The sequence below is a fragment of the Cannabis sativa genome, chromosome 2 (assembly GCF_029168945.1).
Source record: "Cannabis sativa cultivar Pink pepper isolate KNU-18-1 chromosome 2, ASM2916894v1, whole genome shotgun sequence".
Taxonomy (NCBI): Eukaryota; Viridiplantae; Streptophyta; class Magnoliopsida; order Rosales; family Cannabaceae; genus Cannabis; species Cannabis sativa.
This window is the reverse complement of record NC_083602.1, coordinates 19437741-19460466: the sequence shown is the minus strand read 5'-3', so window position 1 is coordinate 19460466 and position 22726 is coordinate 19437741. Positions and strand designations below refer to the sequence as shown.

Sequence of the window (22726 nt, the reverse complement as noted above, 5' to 3'; positions counted from 1 at the left end):
AGAGATTTTAATCATTGTTGTAAACACCTCAATAATATACATTACTTAACAAACATGTGAGATTATAATGCTTTTAAAAAAAAAAAAAAAATCTAACGTAATAACAAAAAAGAAAAAAAAAGAAAAAAAACTAAAAAAATCAATTATGATCTTACTGTTAACAGTAAATCAATCGCATTTTTTTTTAAGAGAAATCAATCGCATTCTTCTTTTTTTTTGAAGAGAAATCAATCGCATTAATCATGTAATCATGTATATATATCCAATAAAGATGTAACGGTCCGCATTAATCGCATTCGTCATCTGTTGGCGTCTTTAAGAAATGTGTCTATTTGTTATGTAAAACGGTCCGCTAACGTAGTCGCTCATTGGCTTGCAAGAGCGTCTTGTTATCTCCCTGACCGTATTATTAGAGAGGACAATTGTCCCTCTGATTTGTTGCCGTTATTGGCTGCTGATTGTTGCTTTTAATAAAAAGTTTCATTCTTCTTTTCAAAAAAAAAGAAAAAAAAGATGTAACTATGTAATCGCATCATCATCATCTATACGTTTGAACTCTGCAATTTTGCTTGCACTTTAGCTTAAATATATTCAGTGGAGATGTAATCATGTAATATTGCTCTCCTTCCTTTAAAAAAAAAAAACAAATATTCTTTGGGAAATTTGAATTTCCATGCTTAAATTACCTAATAATTTTTCCCCTAAATGCAAAGTTAGTAAAATTGGTGATATATGACAACTTTTCTAAATTTCCTAAACTACCCCTCATTTGAAACCCTCTATCTTCCTCTCTCTTCGTCTCTTTCAGCCCAATCCCAGCCCCCAGCCGAAACACTAAACTCTCAAAGCAACCAGCAACCGACCGAGGCTCAACCCCGTCCCACCGTGCTCCTTTGACGCTCAACCCCGACCCACCCACGCCGTCGACTCCAACTCCGACCAAGCAGAACCGGCGACGGCTGAGACCGAACCCCACGAAAATGTCCAAGGTATGTTTGGGTTTTTTTTTTTTGTATTTTTTTTGTAAGTGTTAAAAGATTGTGATTTTGTATGTGAAACTTTGTTGGATTGTAAAAATTTGTTAGATCTATTAGTTAGATTTAAGAAATTTTTTGTGTGGAATGGGGATTGGGGTTCGGGTATGAGGAAGGAGATGGTTCGATGGGGGTTTTGGGACCGACGGTCAAGTTATTTGGGTCCGATGGTGTGGTCTGATTGTCATCTTAGGGTCCGATTTGTAAGGGTCCGATGGGGGGTATTGGGGTCCGATGGTCGGACTTTGTTGAGGTCCGGTAGTCTCATTAGCAGCCCGATGGTCCGATTGAAACGGGTCCGATTGTGCCATTTTTTGTTGGGTTTGTTTTGGTCTGATGGCTACCAATCGGACCCGATTGGTCGCCATCGGACCCGTTGTTTTAATTTTTTTTTGGTTTTATTAATTTTATTATTTAGTGATTGTTTTAGGTATTAATTTATTATTATATTATTTAGTGATAGTTTTAGGTATTAATTTATTTCTAATGACTTCTTAAGTATTTTTAATTAATTATTGTTTTATTAAGTAATAATTTTTTATTTATTATTAATTATTAATGATTGTTTTAGTATTGTTGACCGAGGTTTTCGGCAACTATTAAAATATAATTATAATAAGGAGCTGTAAGAAAGTGAGATGAAGATTTTTTACGTGGTTGGGGCGTTAATGAGCCTTAGTCCACGAGCCACTGTTATTAATGGATGTATTTAATGCAGATTCTACACTTGAGAGAATGTTTTTCTCTTAAATACAGAGAATGTTCTTGGTGAGTATTTTCTCTTCTTGCTCTTTTGCAAACCAAGATTCTCGACCCCATTAAATGAGCTTTGAGGGGGTATTTATAGTGTTTTGGTGGGGTAATCCCTAGAATTATTCTTACACATGTGTCTGTAAGTATCCATAAAGTTGGGCATTTTCGATGAATATACCATGGGTGATGCATGGTCAAATCCCTAGGTGCTGTAGGGTTTTTATGGAGAATGTCCTTTTTGCCTTGTGATTGACGTGACTCTTCGCAGAGTAGCCGTCGCTAGACTTAAATGATCATTACTGTAGCGCTGCTGTTCGGGGGTTGTGCCGTCAGACTTTATTGTGTGTTACAGTCCCAACACGCTTCCTCCCATGCAGCATTAAATGCGACTTGATTGCTCGGGAGAGACCTGACATATACCGGAGAGCCTTCGTGCTATACTAGCTTCCTGGAGTACCTTGTACTCCGGGTGTCTCCTCCGGGACCCATGCTAACAGCGCTTCCTGGTGGCACAAAAAGACTTAGCAAATCTTTCCAAGTTATCCGATCCACGTGTCCCCTCTCGACTGGTCCACGTATTTTGGGCGAATTCTGGAGCAACATTTACCCCCCAAGCCTTGTTTACTTAGTAAAAATAAACCAAGGCTTGTTCAAGTGTCTCCGGTTGACTCCTCGTTTCCCTAGCTCGAGCCTCGAGCGTGTGGGGGCAAATTAAATGATGTCATTTAATGCAGCGATTTGCTTTTTGCAGGAATGTCTCCAACCGCCTCCTCGGTCTTCTGATACGAACTTGGGGGCGCGTGGAGGTGCGTCTGATAATGGCATTAAATGCAATGATTCGCTTTTGCAGAGGTCGATTCGTTTCACGCCCCATGATTGATGCGGCGCATTGATGGTGTCAGACGGATACTCAAACGTTTCCACCGCCTTAATGGTAGATTGATCTGGTCCGTTGATCTTTGGGAATTCGAATCGTGCGTCTCCCCCACTGTGCGATTGGTAGGTGATGACGCCTGTTCCTCATGCACTTTTGCCTATAAAAGCCACCACCTTTCCTTCATTTTGGTTACTTTCCATTCCTTGCCATTTCTGCTCGAATTTCCTAGAGAGAAAATTTCTCGAAGTAGCACGAACTGTCTTAATACCCAGACACTTCATTCAATTTTCCAGTGTTTGATTTTGCCAGTGCTTCTCAACTCTCACTCAACCATCTTCAGCACCTCCAGTTCAACGATCGACTGTAAGTTTCTAGCATCCTTAGATAATAACATGCTTATATTTACTTCGTTCGTTTTCTGGGTTCGTACTTAGAGGCTTCTGGGTGTGTGAGTGTTTAAGTTCTTCGAGTTCTGTTTTATGTTTACTGCATTAGTTGTAGAATCGCCATTTATCATGCCCCTGTTGTAGTTATACAGTTCTGTTTGAAGAGGGCCATGTGTTCTTCGTTTAACAGTTGCTTAGGGCATAGGATGGCTTTTCTCCTTTTTTTTCTCTCTTTTTTTTTTCTTTTTTTGCGAAACCACTTTCTGCGATTTCACTGCACCCGACACTGGTTGAGGGATTCTCTCCAGAGTTTCCCAGGTGACACGTGTCCGGAGGGGGCCTCTTTCCAGCGGTTAGGGGACCCCCACTCCCTTTTTCTTGATTTAGGGTTTGGTATGGGACCTAACTGCTGGGCTTTTCTTTTTCCCTTTTGTTTTTCTCAGAACACAAAATGTCTGCTTCTGGCTCAAAATCTTCGAAGAAGAAAGGGAAAAGTATGGCCACGCTGGAGGAGGTCTCTCTGGGACCCGTTGCCCAGGAGGGGTACAAGTCCCGTGCAACTGGTTGGGAGGCGGCCGAGCTTCGATCGACCCTGACTTGTCCTCACCAGCTGGAGAACATTATTAATGTGGCTGGGATCAAACCCTCCACCTCGGGGACCTTCCACCGGCCTCCTCGTGACTCGGAGACGCCTAATCACAACTATGACGGCTTCGAGGCTTGGAGTCAGACCCATTTGATGGCCGGTGCCATGCTCCCGCTCCAAGATTACTTTGTGAATTTTCTTGTATTTGTCGGCCTTGCGCCATACCAACTTATTCCTCAAGCTTACCGCCTGCTCTCAGGCTTATTTATTTTTTACACCGCCCGTGGCTGGGGGTCTCCCAGCCCGGCAGAAATTTTATATTTTTATGAACTTGTATCCGTCCCCAAGAAAGGGGACAAACTTAAGGATGGTTTTTATGGGTTCCGGATCCACCCTGCTAACGAGGGGGTGGTTCCATATAATAGGCAGACTCATGTTAAGGAGTACCGCCACCGCTTTTTCTTCTCGTCCGGGTTCAGGGCCGTGGACCACCCGGAACTTCTCACGGAGTGGGTGCGGATCCCACCTTACCAGCGGACGCTTCCCACTCAGGCTTTCCTTCGAAGGGCCCAAGCCTTCGCCTCCTATGACCACGCCGATCTTGATGTCGGGGGCCTAGTCACCACGGAGAATTGTAGGAAGGCCAAACTTATCCTTTCTCATCAATCCGTGGATGACTCCAACCTCTCACGGGTCATCTGCCCCAATGTGAGGGCGCCGGTTGCGGAGAAGGCCTTCCGGGATGAGCTCATTGCCACGGCAGAGAAGAAGTACCAAGATTATCTCTACCGGAAGGCCCAGGAGAAGGCGTACTCTAAGGCCCAGGCTGCCTCTGGGAGAGGGCTTCGCGTGGGGAGTCCGGTGGTGCGAAGGAGCCAAGCCATTGGCGGGAAGTCCGAGGCAAATTTTTTTGACAAGATTCTTCAAGAAGAGATTTGGGATCATTCCGCCGGGAGGCCCCCTCATCTTGAAGGTTCTTCTGAGAATCAGACTTCCCGACCTCAGCCTTCAGCCCCCGAACCAAACTCGGGTGCTCCCGGTGCTAGCACTTCCGGTGCCGGCGGTAAGTCTCCCTTGATAATTTGCTATGTTCCTTCCGTCGATGAATATACCAGTCATAGGCCCGTAGGGTTCGACGAGCGTCTCCGTAGATTTAAGATGCCGTCGACCCGATGGGGGGATCATTTGAAGGAATTTTATTTTACGAACTTAGGAGATTACCTAGGTCGGTCCCGGATGGGCTCCGGCCCTCCGGAACCTATTCCCTTAGGTCCATCAGCTTACATAGCGTCCAGCTGGTTACGGCCCTCGGACAGTTATCTTGGAGGTGATGCTGCCAGCATTAAAGTTCAGGACTTTGCTAGGGCCGAATTAGGAAGTTCGGGTAGGAGTAGCTTATTTGCTGTATTTTTTATAAGCGGTTCCTCACGAACTTCTAACACTTGCTTATTTTTTGGAACAGGTACCTCCATGGATGCCATCCTGGAACAGCTTGCCGGGGTTCATACTCCCGTGGCTCCTCCGGCTTTCACCCCCTCTCCCCCGGCCCCTTCCTTGAAGGTTCCTTCCGGCGCTCCCCCCGAAACCATTGACTTAGTGGATGACGAGGAGGTGCTTCTGGGAGAAGGCCAAGGGAAAGGGTGGGGCTTCTCGGAGGAAGCCGTTGAGGGTACAGGAGAGCCTCAAGCCCCTCTGGAGGTAGCAGAGGAGGACGAGGAGGAGCCTGAAGTGGCTCTGATTCGCAAGCGTAAGGGCAAGATGATTGCCCAGGACGAGCCGAAGAGGCCTCGGAGGGCCGACACTCCTGCCCGTGGCCTAGACGGCGGGGTCTCCCCGATGGAGGAAAATCCTGCTCCTCCCCACATCGATCTTACCCCAATTCCGGGGGACGAGGTGAGGCAGGAGCTTCGCATAGCCAAACACAACTATGCTATGGACGAGTACTCCCGGGGGTATGCTGAAGTGGAGGCCCTTAGGAGGATTCTGCGGGCTGAGGTTGAGGCGAGCATCAACCACCCGGACTACCATGATCCGTGGAACCTCAATCTGGACCCCTTAACGGACTGGTTCCGTACCCTCCTAGGGCCTACTTTGGCTCCTTTTGCCGCGGAGATGACCGGCGAGTTCGCTTCTCAGCTTACACATTGTGCGCCCAAGCGGTTTTCCACTTGCGCTTCCCTGAATTCCATCTTCCAGGTCCAGGACCTCAGCCATTCTCTCACAGTGGTAAGTACTTTGCAATTTTTTGCGTTTCCTTTTTGTTGTTTGTATTTTGTTTTCTTCCTTTGAGAAGTTTTTCCTTATACTTCGTTATGGTTCAGCTTGCTGCTGAGGCTGGCCGCCTCTCCAGGAACATCATAAACCATGGCTTCGCTCTGTCCAACTTTGGGGACATGAACGACGTCAGGAAGGTCCTCCAAGACCTTACAGCGGAGAGGCAGATCTACCAGGAGGCTGCCGAGCGCCAGGAGGCAGCGGCCAAGGCTAAGGAAGAGGAGGCCAAACGGAGGGAGGCTCAGGCGGAGGCCATGATCCGGGACGAGGCTCAGCGGAGAGACAGGATGGAGGCCCATCATCAGGAGGAACTAAGGGCTCAAACCGAGGCTGCCGAGAAGGCCAGGAGAGATCTCCGGGAGGCCAGGGAGGCTTTGGATGAAATGGTCGCCAAGGTGAGGTCTCTAGAGGAGACTCACCAGTCGGACATCGAATCCAAGGCCGCTCTAGCTGCGGAGTTGAAGGAGCTTAGGGATTTCAAAGAACAGTCCACCAGAAAGGCCAAGAGGGCCGAGCTCCTTTCTCCTGTTTCCTGCGCCCGGTGCCCGAAGCGCTTTGATGATGGAGTCTACATGGCTTGGTCCAACAACGATCAAAATATCAAGCTTACTTTTTATCCCAAACCCGAGGAGATGGTTGCCAAATTTCGGGAAAAGAAGAAGAAGCTTGATGCTGCGCTTGAGGCACGGATTGGACCTCGTCTTCCTCCGCGGGCTGACTGAGCTGCCGTATTATTGACCCAGATTCTACCCGTTTCTCTTATAACTCTTTTTTTTTTTGTTTGTACATATTTGCTGCTGCCTTAGAACAATTTACATATGGGCGGCAGCTTTTATTTGAAGGGGAGACAGTTATATTTTAAGGCCTGTCCCCGGGCCATTCATATGTATATGACCTACCCTTCGGGCTAGGATATTTTTATATATGCGATCTTTATTTGTCACACTTAGATATTTTAACCTGTCCTTTCGCTCAGGGTTTTTATACTTATGCTTTTTATTTTTGCGCATATATTTTTTTGACCTGCCCTTTGGGTCAGGATATTTTACTTAGTTTGTTTTTGTTTGTCCGTGCGGTATACCCTAGTACCCCCCTGAGTGGCATAGAAACTTTGTTTTTAAGGCACTCAGTTTTATTTAATATAGAGGAGGCATACATTTGGACGGTACAAACCCTTTGAACAAAATCTAAGTTTAATTCGCAACTGGTAATATTTTCTGAGGTGATCGGCATTCCAGGCTCTTGGGACAGTAGTTCCGTCCATTCTTTTCAGTTTGTAAGTGCCAGAACCGATTTCGTCCTCGATTTCATATGGTCCTTCCCAATTTGGTCCAAGTACCCCCACTCCGGGTTCTTGGGTGGCTGGGAAAACCCTTCTTAGGACCATATCCCCAATAGCGAATTTTCTGCTTTTAACCTTGGAGTTAAAATACTTGGTCACCTTCTTTTGATAAGCAGCCATCCGTATTTGAGACTCATCCCGGAGTTCTTCGACTTGATCCAGAGCTTCTTGGAGCAGGGCCTGATTGGTGGCCGGATCATAAGTCGTCCTCCTGTGGGATGGGAATAATGTTTCCACCGGAACCATTGATTCACAACTGTACGCCATTGAGAACGGCGAGTGACCGGTTGTGGTTCTGGGGGTCGTCCGGTAGGCCCACAATACCCTTGGCAATTCTTCAGGCCAGTTATTTTTACAGGCCAGCAACTTCTTTTTCAAGGTGACCTTTAGGATTTTATTGACTGCTTCCGCCTGGCCGTTTGTTTGAGGCCGGGCTACCGCGGAGAAGCTTTTTACCACTCCGTGTTGGTTGCAGAAGTCAGTAAATTCCTCGCAATCAAATTGCTTTCCATTGTCTGAGACTATTTTATGAGGCAAGCCGTATCGACACACTATGTTTTTAATAACAAAGTCCAATGCCTTCTTAGCAGTTATTGTCTTCATAGGCTCAGCCTCTGTCCACTTGGTGAAGTAGTCCACCGCTACTATTGCATACTTTACTCCTCCTTTTCCCGTAGGTAAAGACCCGATGAGATCTATTCCCCAGACCGCGAAGGGCCAGGGGCTGGTCATCAAAGTGATCTCATTTGGAGGGGCTCTCGGTATGCTCGCGTACCTTTGGCACGAGTCACACTTTTGGACATAGTCTATACAATCTTTTTTCATTGTTGGCCAGAAGTACCCTTGCCTCAATATTTTCTTTGAGAGGCTGGGTCCTCCCGTATGATCTCCACAGAATCCTTCATGGACCTCCAGCATGATTTGTCTAGCTTCAGGGTCCGATACACACCTTAAATAAGGCATGCTGAGTCCTCTCTGGTAGAGAATTTGATCCATCATTACATAACGATGAGCACCGATGCTGAATCTTTCGAGACGATTGCCCTCTCTTGGGGCAACTCACCTGTGGTTATGTACTTTATGATGGGGACCATCCAGCTGGGTTCTTGCCCAACCGTTTGTGTGGTCTCTTTTATTTTGATGCTTGGCTCTGCCAAGCGTTCCACTGGTACTACCCCCAGCTCTTCGATTTCGCTGTCCGAGGCTAACTTAGCCAGACAGTCCGCATGAGCGTTCTTTTCTCGGGGGATTCTTTCTATTTTATAGTCCGTGAACTCGTGGAGTAGTTCTCGGACTATTGTTACGTACGCGGCCATCCTTTCGCCGCGAGTTTGGTATTCTCCGGAAACTTGGTTTACGACCAGCTGAGAATCACTGTAGACCTCCACCCTCTTGGCTCCTACAGCTTTAGCCAATTTTAGCCCTGCTATCAGGGCCTCATATTCGGCTTCATTATTCGAAGCTGTGAAGTTGAATCGGAGTGCTGCCTGGAGCCGCAATCCAGTAGGTGATATCATAGCCACTCCGGCTCCTGAACCGTTCTCATTAGAAGCTCCGTCCACAAATACTCTCCAAGTGGGGATTGGTGGCTCTGGTGTATTAGCTGTCGCCTCGGCTTCATTACATTCGGTGATGAAGTCCGCCAAGGCTTGGCCTTTTATGGAAATCCGGGGCACGTAATGTAAGTCGAACTGACTCAGCTCCATCGCCCACTTGAGGAGCCTTCCGGATGCTTCAGGCTTCTGGAGAACTTGCCGGAGTGGATGATTGGTCAAGATTCTGATCGGGTGGGGTTGGAAGTATGGTCTCAACTTCCTTGATGCCATTAGGAGGCAGAATACTAATTTTTCAATAACCGGGTACCTTGTCTCGGCCCCTACCATGCGCTTACTAACATAGTACACGGGGTGCTGAATTTTTTCCTCCTCCCGGACCAGTGCAGCACTGACCGCATGCTCGGAGACGGCCAAGTAAAGGAACAAGTTTTCTCCAAGGACGGGTTTTGATAGGATAGGAGGTTTGGCCATGTGGTCTTTTAACCTTTTGAATGCCTCCTCGCATTCATCTGACCATTCGAACTTTTGGCATTTCTTCAGTATGTTGAAGAAGGGTATGCACTTGTCCGTGGATCGTGAGATAAAGCGGCTCAGTGCGGCTACCTTTCCGGTCAAACTCTGCACGTCCTTATGTTTCTTGGGGGGTGGCATATCCAGGAGAGCTTGGATTTTCTCCGGGTTCGCCTCGATCCCCCTTTGGCTGACTATGAAGCCCAGGAATTTTCCCGACTTGACCCCAAAGGTGCATTTTTTCGGATTGAGCTACATGCCGTATCTCCGGACGACTTCGAAACATTCCTCTAAGTCGCTTGCATGGCTGTTGCATGCTTTGGATTTGACGAGCATGTCGTCTACATATACCTCCATGTTTCGTCCCAGGAGGTTTTTGAACATCCGGTTAACCATTCTTTGATAGGTTGCTCCGGCGTTTTTCAGTCCGAAAGGCATGACTAGGTAACAGTATACCCCCTTATCGGTCCTGAAGCTAGTGCACTCCTGGTCTGCCGTATGCATTTTTATTTGGTTGTACCCAGCATAGGCATCCATGAAAGATAGCAGCGTAAATCCGGACGTGGCGTCTACCATCCGGTCGATCTGGGCAGCGGAAAGCAGTCCTTTGGGCAGGCTTTGTTTAGATCTGTGAAATCTATACAAACCCGCCAAGTCCCGTTCGGATTGGGCACCAGGACCGGATTGGCCAGCCACTCCGGATAGTATACGTCGCGGATCATGCCATTGGACAAAAGTTTGTCCACCTCTTTCTCTAAGGCCTCGGCTTTCACCGAGTCGAGCGGGCGTCTCTTTTGCTGTACAGGGGGCATGTCCGGGTTGACATTGAGTACATGGGTGATGACATGAGGGCTGATGCCGGTCATGTCATCTTGGCGCCATGCGAAAATGTCGATGGCGCCCTTCAGTGTTTTTATTATTTTATCTTTTTCCTCCGGATCCAGGCTCCTCCCTATCCGGAGTACTTTGGTGGAGTCGTCGTCGCACACTGGTATTTCTTCGACGTCCTCCATTGGTTCCACGACCCTTTCGGACCCTATGCGAGGATCCAACTCGTCCTCTTCAGCCTTCTCTATCTCAGGGGGCCCCCGGACCATGAGTACTGGCAAGTGGGTGGCAACATTGTAACATTGCCTGGCCTCTCCTTGATTTCCCCTCACCGTTCCGACTCCGGCTTCCTGGGTAGGGAATTTTAGGCATATATGTCGGATTGAAGTAATTGCACCAAAGTCGACGAGGGCCGGTCGGCCTAAGATTGCGTTGTAGGCTGTTGGACAGTCTACCACCACGAAGGTGCAATACTTGAATGTGCTTTGGGGGGTATCGGGGCACAGGGTAACCGGGAGTCTGACTTTTCCCATCGGGATTAGCGTCGTCCCGTTAAACCCTGTGAGCTGCGATCCACTAGGCGAGAGGTCCCGGTCGGTCAACCCTATCACAGTGAAGGCTTCTTTGAAGAGCAAGTTCACGGAACTCCCATTGTCAATCAGGACCCTAGCCACCACCTTATTTGCGATGGGGGTCTCTATGACCAGCGGGTCGTGGTGAGGAAAACGCACCGTCTTGGCATCTTCTTCCGTGAACGTTATGGGTTGGTCCATTAGCCGAGGCCTTTGAGCCGGGAGTTGAGTGACCTCCCACACCTCACTGTGTCTTGCGGCCTCGGCATATCTTTTTCGCTCCTTGCGAGTGTTTCCTCCGATATGGGGACCTCCGGAGATCATGGCTACCCGTCCATTAGGCCGGGGCGGTAGTCCGGGTATATCTCGGGTGTCACTGCGGGAGCGGCTGGAGGCAATACTCTGCTGTACCCCCGGTGTTCCGGAGGCATACCCCCTGTCACCTGCCCTGGATTAAGGTGGGGCAACCTATTTTTGATCCACTCATAGAGGTGGCCCAAACGGATCAAATTCTCAATCTCGTCTTTGAGATTTTTACACTCATTGGTGCTATGACCAATGTCGTTGTGGTACTCGCACCTTTTACTCGGATCTCTCCGGGAGCTGTCTTTGTACAATGGCTGCGGTCTCCGGTAGTGCGTATTCTGCCTTGTGGCAAAATATACACGTTCCTGAGAGTCCGTGAGCTCTGTGTACTGGGTGTATTGGGGTGTGTACCCCTTCTTTTGGCGCTTCTCTCCCGTTCGGGTGCTGCCCTTGGAGGACCTTTTGCTCCTCGACCCCTGGGTAGGGCCTGTTAAGCTAGCAGTCGGGGCAGCTTGTGAAGGAGCCCGTCCATTCACCCCGGACGGGTTGCCGTAATGGGAAGATGCCGGGGCCAAAGCCTGGCCCTGGCTGTATCCGGGAGTAGCAGAGAACTGTATGCCACTTACCGGAGGAGTCGCGGTCGGGACAAGACCCGAGGCGACACTCCCGGCATGTATCCCGCTATCCCGGTGGGATAATAGCCTCCGTAAGCCACGATCTGGGCTTCTTCGAGGTTAATATATTTTTGGACTCGCTTCTGGAAGTCCTGAAGGCTAGCAGCGCCTTCTTGCTGTAATTCGTTCCAGAAGGGAGTCCCAGTGCGGATTCCTGCTTGGAGAAGCGCAAGCTGTTGTCCGTCGTCGACCTTCTTGGTCTTCGAGGCTTCCTCTCGGAACCTCTTGATGTAATTCTTCAAGGTCTCGGTGGGCAGTTGCTTGATGTTGTTCAAGGCACTAACCTCCAAGTTGACCTTCCTGGCAGCGACAAATTGTCTCCGAAAGTTGGTTTGGAGTTTGTTCCAACAACCCACCGATCCTGGTTCCAATTTCGTGAACCATTCCTCTGCCGATCCGCTCAGAGTGAGGGGGAAGCATAAGCATTTGGCGTCATTGCTGACCCGCATGACTGTCATGACCCGGTTGAATCGTGACAAGTGATCACTGGGGTCGGAGTTCCCAGTATATGCTGCCATTTCGGGCATCTTGAAGTTTTTAGGGAGCTCCGCCTCCAGGATATGTTTGGCACAAGGCTCCCGATCCTCACTGTCCGAGTCGGAGTCGTCTCCCTTCTGCCTCCGGGAGACTCGAGCAATATCTTTTCGAAGTATGGCAAGTTCTGCCATGATCCCTTCGTTTACAGTACCCGAGGAGACTACGGGCCTGTATCTTTTTTGGTCGAGGTGATCCCGGAGGTCACCTTGATTCCCATTGATTTGATTTCTCAGATCAATGGGTGGACATCTCTGTCCTCTTCTTCCTCTACCCCCTGGTTCCTGGTGCACGGAAACGCTTTTCCGGTCCCCTCGATCCTGAGGGCCAAGACTCCCTCTTTGGGGCTTGCCCCTCTGCGGACCTTTCCCTTTAGGGAAATCCGAGCGGACCCTTCGCGGATCCTGCACCTTTTTCTTTCGACCAGGGGCAGAAGTAGGGTTTTTTGTTTGGTTTTCCTCAGCAGGGTGCCTTATAGGGCTAGGTTCCCTAGGCCTTTGCTGCTGGGAATTAGGCGAAGACGTTGCTGGCTCCCCGTCGAGCCCAGCGGCCATCGCCTTGGGATGCACGTGAATACCAGCTGCCTCCATGGCTTTCTGCATGGCTAGCATCACTTCCTGCATTTTTTGATTTTGCGCTTTCTGAGCTTCGATCTCACCTCCGTCATAGGCATACTCGTCGAGGTGTTCCTCGTAGTTTTCATCGGGAACTATTTCTTCTTCTTTTTCCTCGGACTCCTCTGCTGCCCTTGAGGCTACATCTTCCTCATTGGGGTCTTGAGCGTCTTCTAGAGGGCGAGGATGACGTGTAGCTCTTGTCTCCACCATTGTTGTGAAGTTAAATGCTTGTCGTGAAGCAGCTTTCCTCAGCTCTCAATGAAAGCACCAAAATGTTGACCGAGGTTTTCGGCAACTATTAAAATATAATTATAATAAGGAGCTGTAAGAAAGTGAGATGAAGATTTTTTACGTGGTTGGGGCGTTAATGAGCCTTAGTCCACGAGCCACTGTTATTAATGGATGTATTTAATGCAGATTCTACACTTGAGAGAATGTTTTTCTCTTAAATACAGAGAATGTTCTTGGTGAGTATTTTCTCTTCTTGCTCTTTTGCAAACCAAGATTCTCGACCCCATTAAATGAGCTTTGAGGGGGTATTTATAGTGTTTTGGTGGGGTAATCCCTAGAATTATTCTTACACATGTGTCTGTAAGTATCCATAAAGTTGGGCATTTCCGATGAATATACCATGGGTGATGCATGGTCAAATCCCTAGGTGCTGTAGGGTTTTTATGGAGAATGTCCTTTTTGCCTTGTGATTGACGTGACTCTTCGCAGAGTAGCCGTCGCTAGACTTAAATGATCATTACTGTAGCGCTGCTGTTCGGGGGTTGTGCCGTCAGACTTTATTGCGTGTTACAGTCCCAACACGCTTCCTCCCATGCAGCATTAAATGCGACGATTGCTCGGGAGAGACCTGACATATACCGGAGAGCCTTCGTGCTATACTAGCTTCCTGGAGTACCTTGTACTCCGGGTGTCTCCTCCGGGACCCATGCTAACAGCGCTTCCTGGTGGCACAAAAAGACTTAGCAAATCTTTCCAAGTTATCCGACCCACGTGGCCCCTCTCGACTGGTCCACGTATTTTGGGCGAATTCTGGAGCAACAAGTATTAATTTTTAATTATTGTTTTATTAATTATTAGTTATGTTGTTTTAGTAATTATTAATTATTAATTATCGTTTTATTAATTATTAGTTATGTTTTTTTTTATTAATTATTTGTTATTGTTTTAGTATTAATTATTAATTATTGTTTTAATTTTTTATTAATTATTAATTATTGTTTTATTTTTTTATTAATAATTATTTTATATTAATTATTAGTTATGTTGTTTTAGTAATTATTAATTATTAATTATTAGTTATGTTTTTTTTATTAATTATTTGTTATTGTTTTAGTATTAATTATTAATTATTGTTTTAATTTTTTATTAATTATTAATTATTGTTTTATTTTTTTTATTAATAATTATTTTATATTAATTATTAGTTATTGTTTTATTAAGTATTTTTTTTTTATTGTTTTAGTTATAATTACTAATTATTGTTCTATTTTTTTTATTAATAATTGTTTTATATTAATTATTAATAATTGTTTTACTAATAATTATTTTATTAATAATTGTTTTATATTAATTATTAATATTTTTTTTACAAATAATTTTTTTATTATTAATTTTTATTGTTTTATTAATTATTGTTTTTTTTATTAATTAGTTATTGTATTATTCTTTATTGTTTTATTAATTATTATTTTTTTATTAATTATTAGTTATTGTATTATGTTTTATTGTTTTATTAATTATTATTTTTTATTAATTATTAATTATTATTTTATTATTAATTATTAATTATTGTATTAATTTTTATTGTTTTATTAATTATTAAGTAATATTTTATTATTAATTAATAATTTATTATTGTTTTATTTTTTATTGTTTTATTAATTATTAATTACTGTTTTATTATTGTTTTATTAATTATTAGTTATGGTTTTATTATTAATTATTAATTATTGTTTTTTTTTCAGGGAACTCCACATTTTATAATTCGAGTGTCGGACCACTACACAGGCCGTGTCACATGGCGCGGGGGTAGTTACTACTACCCGAAGATTAAGGCTAAATTTGAAGAATTCAACCTATGGGACAGAGTGAGGGAATCCCTTTCAAAAAAAATTTCGAGAGAGCGCCCATCCAATTTTCAGGAGCATTTTTTCACCACTTGATGCTTCACAAAATGACAAGCCGGACGAGGTGCATTTCTATGTGGGAAGGAAGAGATGTAGATTTGGGAGGGTGGAGTTCGGCTTGGTCACCGGGTTAAACTTGTTGCCCGGCCCTACTGAGGAAGACATCAAACAAAATGGAAGCTCTGACCGGTTGATTCAGGAATATTTCAACGGTAGTGCTTTGATCAGCTTCGGCGAACTGCGCAAAGTTTTTGAGAGCTGCACAGAAGTTGATGATGTCTACAAGTTGGGGATGGCCTTGTTTGTTATGGGCGTCCTCACTGGTAAGGAGGAGAAGACTGCCGTTCCTCCTTTTGTGATAAGAATGGTTGATAACCTTCCATTCTTCTACGAGTACCCCTGGGGAAATATTTCTTACACCAAGCTGATGGAAACTTGTAACAAGGATTACTTGGATGTGAAGAATAAGATGTTGAAAAAGATTGAGAAGGGAGTAACTCAGAAGGAGGCAAAATAATCAGCCTACGGCTATGCTGCAGCGTTGCAGTATTGGGCATACGAGGCCATATTACAGATCGACAACGAGTATGCAGTGAGGAGGTCGCATCGCTTTCCGAGAATGGTCAACTGGGAGAGTAAGCCGAACACTACACTCGGGAAGGATGAAGTGACCAGATTATTTCCTAAAAATGTAAGTTTGTTACGCTTTATGTTGAATTCATGTTAATTTCCATATATTATATTAATATATTTGTTATATTTTTCAGTTGACAGTGTACTCCGTGTTATGTCCTCGGCCGAACGAGATTGAGTTTGTGAGTTACATAACCGGGGGTCAGCCTCCGTTATTTGTTGACTTGGAGGAACTTGTGTTGGGTGAGGATGGGCAACCAAGACAGGATGCTTTGCGAAGCTAGGCCGAAAAGCTTGCCTACACATTGGAAGAACGAGCGGAGGCAGCCCGAATATTTAAAGACTCTACACCACCTCCACCGTCTCCTCCACGTGCACCGCCTGTAGCTCCAGATGGGTCTGGTGTTGACCCATCTGCAGCTTCAGTTCCTGATGGGTCTGGTGTTGACCCACTTGCAGCGTCACAGGGTCCTCCTGTTCCCCCGTCAGCTTCTATTCCCAGCACCTCGGAGGCTCGCGATCCAGTATACCCTGCCATTTTGGCAAGGTTGGAGACTGTGGAGAGGGGGCAGGCCGCTCTGCTAAGAGGACAAACAGCGATTATGGATCAGTTGAAGACCATAATGACGCTCCTGCAAGATCCTGGAAGGCCGGCAGCAGATTCACAGCCACAGCCACAGCCACAGCCACAGCCACAACCGGAAGAGGAGGCTCGGACACCGGAAGATGACTTCATTCTCCCAAATGATTACCAACCGGATGATGATGACATGTTCTGTACACCTGAGAAGACGAATATCACCAGCATCGGGGATACTCAGGATTCTGAGGTGCAGGTGTTAGAGACAGCTCCAAAAGTCATGGAGAACCGGAGGAAGAGAAGGCGGCCTAGGTGGTTTGCTGAGTACACTGAAATGAAGAAGAAGGCTAGGGCTACTTCGACACTCGTGAATGCGGACCCACTTAGAGTGGTTGATCGGAAGCTGCTCAAGACTTTTCACAATTGGGTACTCGGCCAGATTGGGAACAATTACCCGAGAGAGTGCTTCACCGGTCGATACCATTCGTCTTGGTTCCTCGAACTGCATACTCCGAAGTTTTGGCTTGGGAACGATGTAAGTTTTTAAGACTTTTTTACTGCTTTTGCTTTTAAAGACTTTATTTAACTCTTTTTTATTTAATCTCTGAAATATTTAATTTTCATGTTTTAGCATTTGGATGCGGCATTCCATTTGATGAGGAGGCGGCAACACTTTTATCCCGAGGCCTACCCAAATAGATGTGTCATAATGCCGTGTATTTTCCTAGCAGGAGTTATTGCTCGGTGGGAAGCTGCGGGTGATGAACAGGCTAACTATCAGTGGGACGAGAGCATATTAGATTTGATTCGAGGGGATGAAAGTCAATTCTTGGCCAGTTGGAAGAACAAGGAGAGAATCTATATGGCCCTCCACTTCGATGGAGCAAAGCATTGGGTGGCACTAGAGGTAGATCTGGATCATTGGTTGTTGAACATATTTGACTCCAGCCTCGGATCGATTTCCCCGAACGAATTGAACCGTCACCTGGCAATGTGGGAAAAATTACTTCCAAATTTGCTGCTGTAGGCTGGCCTATTGGAGAGTCATGACATGATCCTCGTGCCTCAACTTACTGCCTCAAAGAGCCAGGTCAGAAATTTCACTTCAAAAGTCATGGATCGGGCCGTTGTTCCACAGACAAAGACAAGGTAACTTAATTACAATTGATTTTTTTGTTATTTAAGTTGAATTTAATTTGCATACTTTTATTCATTTACTTTTTATTGTCTCATACAGCGGTAACTGCGGGATGTACGTGATAGAGCACATCGAGCATAGTATGCTGGAGACTACGTTTGATAATGTGCACGATGAGAATATGAAGAAATTTAGAGAGCGGTGGTGTGTAGATTTGTTTTACCAGAATTTAGCATGAACAAATGTGTTTTTTATTTGGTATTTATTAAGATAACAATGTAACTGGTGTTTTTTATTGGTATGTTTATGTTTTTTCAAGAGTTCATACAAATTTTACGCCTTTCTTTCGTGCAACAAATTATAATAATTATGTAAACATAAAATATCACAAATTCTAATGTTTAAAATAGTCCAACATTAATTCAATAACAATACATAATAGTCCAACACATCACGATACAAACATACTAAAATAACATTTTTAACCTCGGTAGTTGCAAGTGCTTCTGTTGTGCCCCTTGGCACCGCACATGCTACAATTTCGCGATTTGATAATCCTTTCACCGTTACAAGCAGTTCGGTTGTTCTTAATTCTTCCAACCTTTTGCTTCTTGGGTCGCCCTACTGGTTGCTTCTCAACAGGCACTCCAACTGTCATGTTCTTGATGTCATCAGGCAATTCCCAATCATCCTCGTCACCAACTGGCATAATTGTTCCTTCATATGTCCTCCTCCAATATTCAGTCGTGTAATATGGCGAGCATAGTGTGTACGCGCTAATACTTCGCTCCTGAGATGCAGCACATGCATGAGGACAAGGAAACTTCATGCACTGGAACAAGCCGCAAGTGCAAGTATGTTCCTGCAAGTCCACTACGCCACCGGTCATAACTGTTCCTCCAAGGTGAACCTGCAACGTGTAAGGCCCGCATGAGTCAACGTTCAAATACCGACCTTTTTCAAAATGCAATGTCAAGTCCTCCTCCATTTCTGGTGCTAGGGGTTTCGTCCACTTGTCAGCTTTTTCTTTTCGTGAAGCAAACCACTTCTGGACTTTGGACCTCAGGAATGCTACAGCAGCAGTGATCGGGAAGCCTCTTGCATCCTTAGTTGTGTTGTTGAAGCTCTCAGCCCAGTTGCTCGTCATTACATTGTAACGTACCCCTGGAAAGTACGACCGGACCCATTTTTCAAATCCACTTTTCTCAAGATATTGTGCAACCGCTGGATTCATGGCCCGAATGTTCTCAAATTCTCTGTGAAACTCTGATCTTGAATACGTGTACGCACACGTGTAAATGTGATTCGTGAAGACGTCAGTCTTGAACTTGTGGTTGACGTTCATAATAATGTGGTGGTAGCATGCACCGTGGTGTGCATCAGGGAACACGATATCCAAAGCACGAACAATGCTTTGATGCCTATCCGAAACAAAAGCTAAGTTCTCAACATCACCAATCGTTTCTTTCAATTTTCTCATAAAATAGGTCCAGGAATTGTGGTTTTCACTGTCAACTATAGCAAAAGCTATCGGAAAGATATGACTCCCTGCATCCAAAGCCACTGCACACAACATTTGCCCACCATACCTAGTCTTCAAGAAAGACCCATCAACGCATACAACAGGTCGACAAAACCTAAACCCCCGAATAGAAGGACCCAGAGAGAAGAAACAATACTTGAAGCGACCATCTTCTACCACAAAATCCGTGATGGTACCTGGATTCCGCAACTGTAGCATGTGCAAGTAACTAGGTAATTTCGAGTACGAATCTTCAGGTGTACCCCGAGCTAGGTGTAGTGCCTTCTCTCTACACCTCCATGCCTTTTCATAACTCATTTGGATCCCGTAATCCTTGTGCATACTTTTTCTTATATCAGAGGGCAACTGATCCGAGCCGTCAGTTGCGAACTTATCCTTAATTAAATGGGCAACTATTACAGGTGATGCTTGACGGTTATCTTTTCCTCGAAGATCAAGGGAACATGTATGTACATTATGAAATGTACTCACCTCAAACATGTTAGAAAGTACGTTCTTCTTCGCTCTTAATCTCCACCCACAATCTGTATCCTTACATGTGACGTACCAAATATCAGTACCGGACTTCCTAACGTAGTAGTCAAACCCTTTCTTCATTGCATACAGGCTAACAACCATCTTTAAATGCTCTTTGTCTCTAAAAAACTTTCCCACATGTAACTCCCCGCCTGGTGTGCCACTGGTAGATATATAATGACTATGATCCTCGATGTCTTCTCTTGTATACATTTTCTCCCTGAATTTATCGTAACTTGTCGAAGAAGAAAATGGACCGCTCCATCCAGTCACATTGGTACCTCGAGCATCAGTAGGACCACTAATATCATTGGTCTCTCTACCATTATTAGCACCTGTACTGTCAGTAGTTCCTCTAGCATGACTGGTTTCGCCTGGACGACTACTACTAGTACCAGGTGTTTGGAAATTTTCTCTACGGGGCATTCTTTTCCGTGTCGGTGGCCTCGGTGGTATTTGGTACGATAGTGGAGTCAAGTTCAAAGGTACAGCAGCAGGGGCCTCTGTACCTTGGTCGTCTCTTACGCCATCATTGCCTTCAACATAACATTCAGGGTCTGGACCATTAAAAAAACCATCGATGAACGACATTTGTGCTACAATATCAGCACTCGGCATCATATTGTTTAATTCAGGTAATACATCTGTAACCAACACCTCTGGATTTGTTTCTGGAACAAAACTCCCAACCTCGCTACGATTATCCTTAACAGAACTTGGTGTGGGACTAGGATCGACGCAAACATTCTTCTTTAACAAAGTCACAAACAAAGGAGTAAATTCATCTGGTTTCTTCGCAAGTGTAGATAAAAAGTACCTTGCACGCTTATCATTTCCAATAACTTCAGGGCGATAATCAAAGCCTTTCTTGTACTTGTAATGGACTTCCAATTTCAAGTCATACTCCACTTTGTCGACATCCAGTTGTTCGTACAAAACATCAACCAAACCTGAGTAGCTTAGGTTCGGATCAATGTCAAATGTCAAATTGTCGCCCCGTTTATAAACTCAATCTCTACCATCAAACTCCCAAACACCATTATACATAACACATGCATTAACAGTTGAACCTGTCACATACATTTAAAAAAACACAGTTCTAATTTACAACAAAAATCTAACCGAAAAAAAATCTTAATTAATCATTAATAACAAAACAATAATAATTAATTGATAATAAAATAATAATTCATAATTCATAATTCATAATAAAACAATAATTAATAATTCATAATAAAAAAATATTTAATAATTAAAAAATAATTAATAATTGATAATAAAATATAATTAATAATTATTACTCAAACCATAAAAAATATAACAATAATTAATAAAACAATAATTAATAATAATTCATAATTGATAGTTAATAAAATAACTAAAAAAAAAATAATTCTTAAAACATTAACTAAAATAATAATTAATAACTAATAATTATTAATAAAAAAATAATTAATAACACAAATAATAAATCAATATAAAATAAATTAATAATAATAAATAAAAAATAATAATAGATTAAAAAAAAATCTCGTAGGGTCCGATTGGTCCGACCATCGGACCCCACCGATCGGGCCTTATATTAAAAATTAAAAAAAAAAATAAAAAATTCAAAAAAAAAATTGGGTCCCATGGTCCGACCATCGGACCCGTGTTCCAAAAAATAAATAAAAAAAAAAAATCGGACCCGAGGGGGGTCCGACCATCGGACCCATATGGGGACCATCGGACCATCGGGTCTTCGCCCCTGTCAACAAAATTTTTTCCCACATCGGGTCACCCATCGGGCCAGCATCGGACCCCATCGGGCCCGACGAAAAAAAATGCAGAAAAACAGCAAAATTCCAGTTTTTACATGCAGCAAAAATTATAACAGAAAAAATAGCAAAATAACAGTAACAATCCACAGATCAATCATCAAACACAACATTCTTAATTAAATATGACAACAACAAACAAGATTTAAAAAAAAAAATTAATTACTTACCCATTGATGGAGCTTGTATGTGTTCTAGCTTCTTATGTGGTGGATTAGTGTGGTGGCTTGTAGTGTGGAAGGTTGTGGAAGCTTTCGGGGGGGGGGGGATTCTTGTTTATTGAATTGATGAGAAAAGGGTTGGAGTGGGTAGATGTAGGTGGGGAGGGTATTATGGGAAAAATACAAAAAGTGTCATATATAATTAATTATGCATAATATCAGTTTAGGAGAATAATTTATGGGTTATTTAAGCATGGAAATTCAAATTTCCCTATTCTTTTTGCCAGTAATGGAATGGATTATAAATGGAATCCATATAGAGAGAGACTCTTATTTAAAAAAAAAAAAAAAAGAGAGAAGACATTATCGAGAATGTAAAAATGAAAATGCAAAATGAGGAAAACAAATTAATCTATTCATGTCATATAATAGATTATAATGAGAATAGAATAGTTAAAGAATACTAACCTTCAATACAAATGGCTGCTGTGATTTTTTTGGCTGAAGACTATTTGGTTTTCATTACGAGAAGAATATGAAATAATCTGTCGTAATATAACAATCAAGAAAGTGATTTCATTATTTTTTTTTTTGAAAAAAGGATAAATTAGGTATTATAAAAAAAGTAGCTTTGAGACCTCAAAAGCTCTTCCAAAGCTATGCCAAACAGGCCCAATGTTTGGTATTGACTTGTATTAATTGATTGTGTAAAGTTATAATATATTTTAAATACACTCGATCCCAACGCCAACTACGGGTCGGGGCCCGGGTTCTGAAATCGGGTTCGGGTCCAGATTTCGGGTCCGGGTCCGGGTCGGGTCTGGGTTTGGGTCCGGGTCCGGGTCCAACTCCGATTCTTGGGTCCCGGGTCCCAAGTCTCGAGTCCTAAGTCCTGGGTCCCGGGTCGGCGATTGGTGTTGACCCCAAATCCTTTGTAAATATTATAATACAAGCTAATACAGACCATTTGTTATGTATTAAATAATACAACATACATTGTATTAAAAAATTTGGTCGTAATAATACAATACATTGTTTTATCCAAACATAGTGTTATTTATTATTTAATACAATACGACTCTTATACGACGTAGCAAATGAGCCCTTGATCTCTTATTCACTTTCTTCTCTCTCTCTCTCTCTCTCTCTCTCTCTCTCTCTCTCTCTCCTAAATTAAGCATAGAAACTAGAGAATCATAGCAGACAGCTCGGCTAGGATTATAGAGTAGCAGATTTGGATTGAGAAGAAATAGAGAGAGGTCGGAGTTTTGGCAGAGAAGACGTGAAGGAAGGAACTTTGCGAGAGAGAGAAATCAACTAGATCTAGGAAGAGGTCTGCGGATCTAGGCAT

The 22726-nt window shown here is 44.0% G+C and overlaps 1 protein-coding gene across 1 annotated transcript; it reads left to right on the top strand.

Moving 5' to 3' along the window:
* Nucleotides 1-980: 980 nt before the first annotated feature.
* On the top strand, nt 981-17227 carry LOC133034183 (uncharacterized). The gene is made up of 6 exons (XM_061109220.1): nt 981-989; nt 14826-14948; nt 15043-15495; nt 15755-15856; nt 15905-16735; nt 16832-17227. The coding sequence occupies exons 1-6, from the start codon at nt 981-983 to the stop codon at nt 17225-17227; spliced, it is 1914 nt and encodes a 637-aa protein (XP_060965203.1).
* Nucleotides 17228-22726: the final 5499 nt, after the last annotated feature.

Coding starts and splice junctions, on each gene's coding strand:
- LOC133034183 (XM_061109220.1), top strand. Junction 15,496..15,754: donor AGGGAGTAACTCAGAAGGAG/GCAAAATAATCA, acceptor TATATTTTTCAG/TTGACAGTGTACTCCGTGTT. Junction 15,857..15,904: donor TTGTTGACTTGGAGGAACTT/GTGTTGGGTGAG, acceptor TTGCGAAGCTAG/GCCGAAAAGCTTGCCTACAC.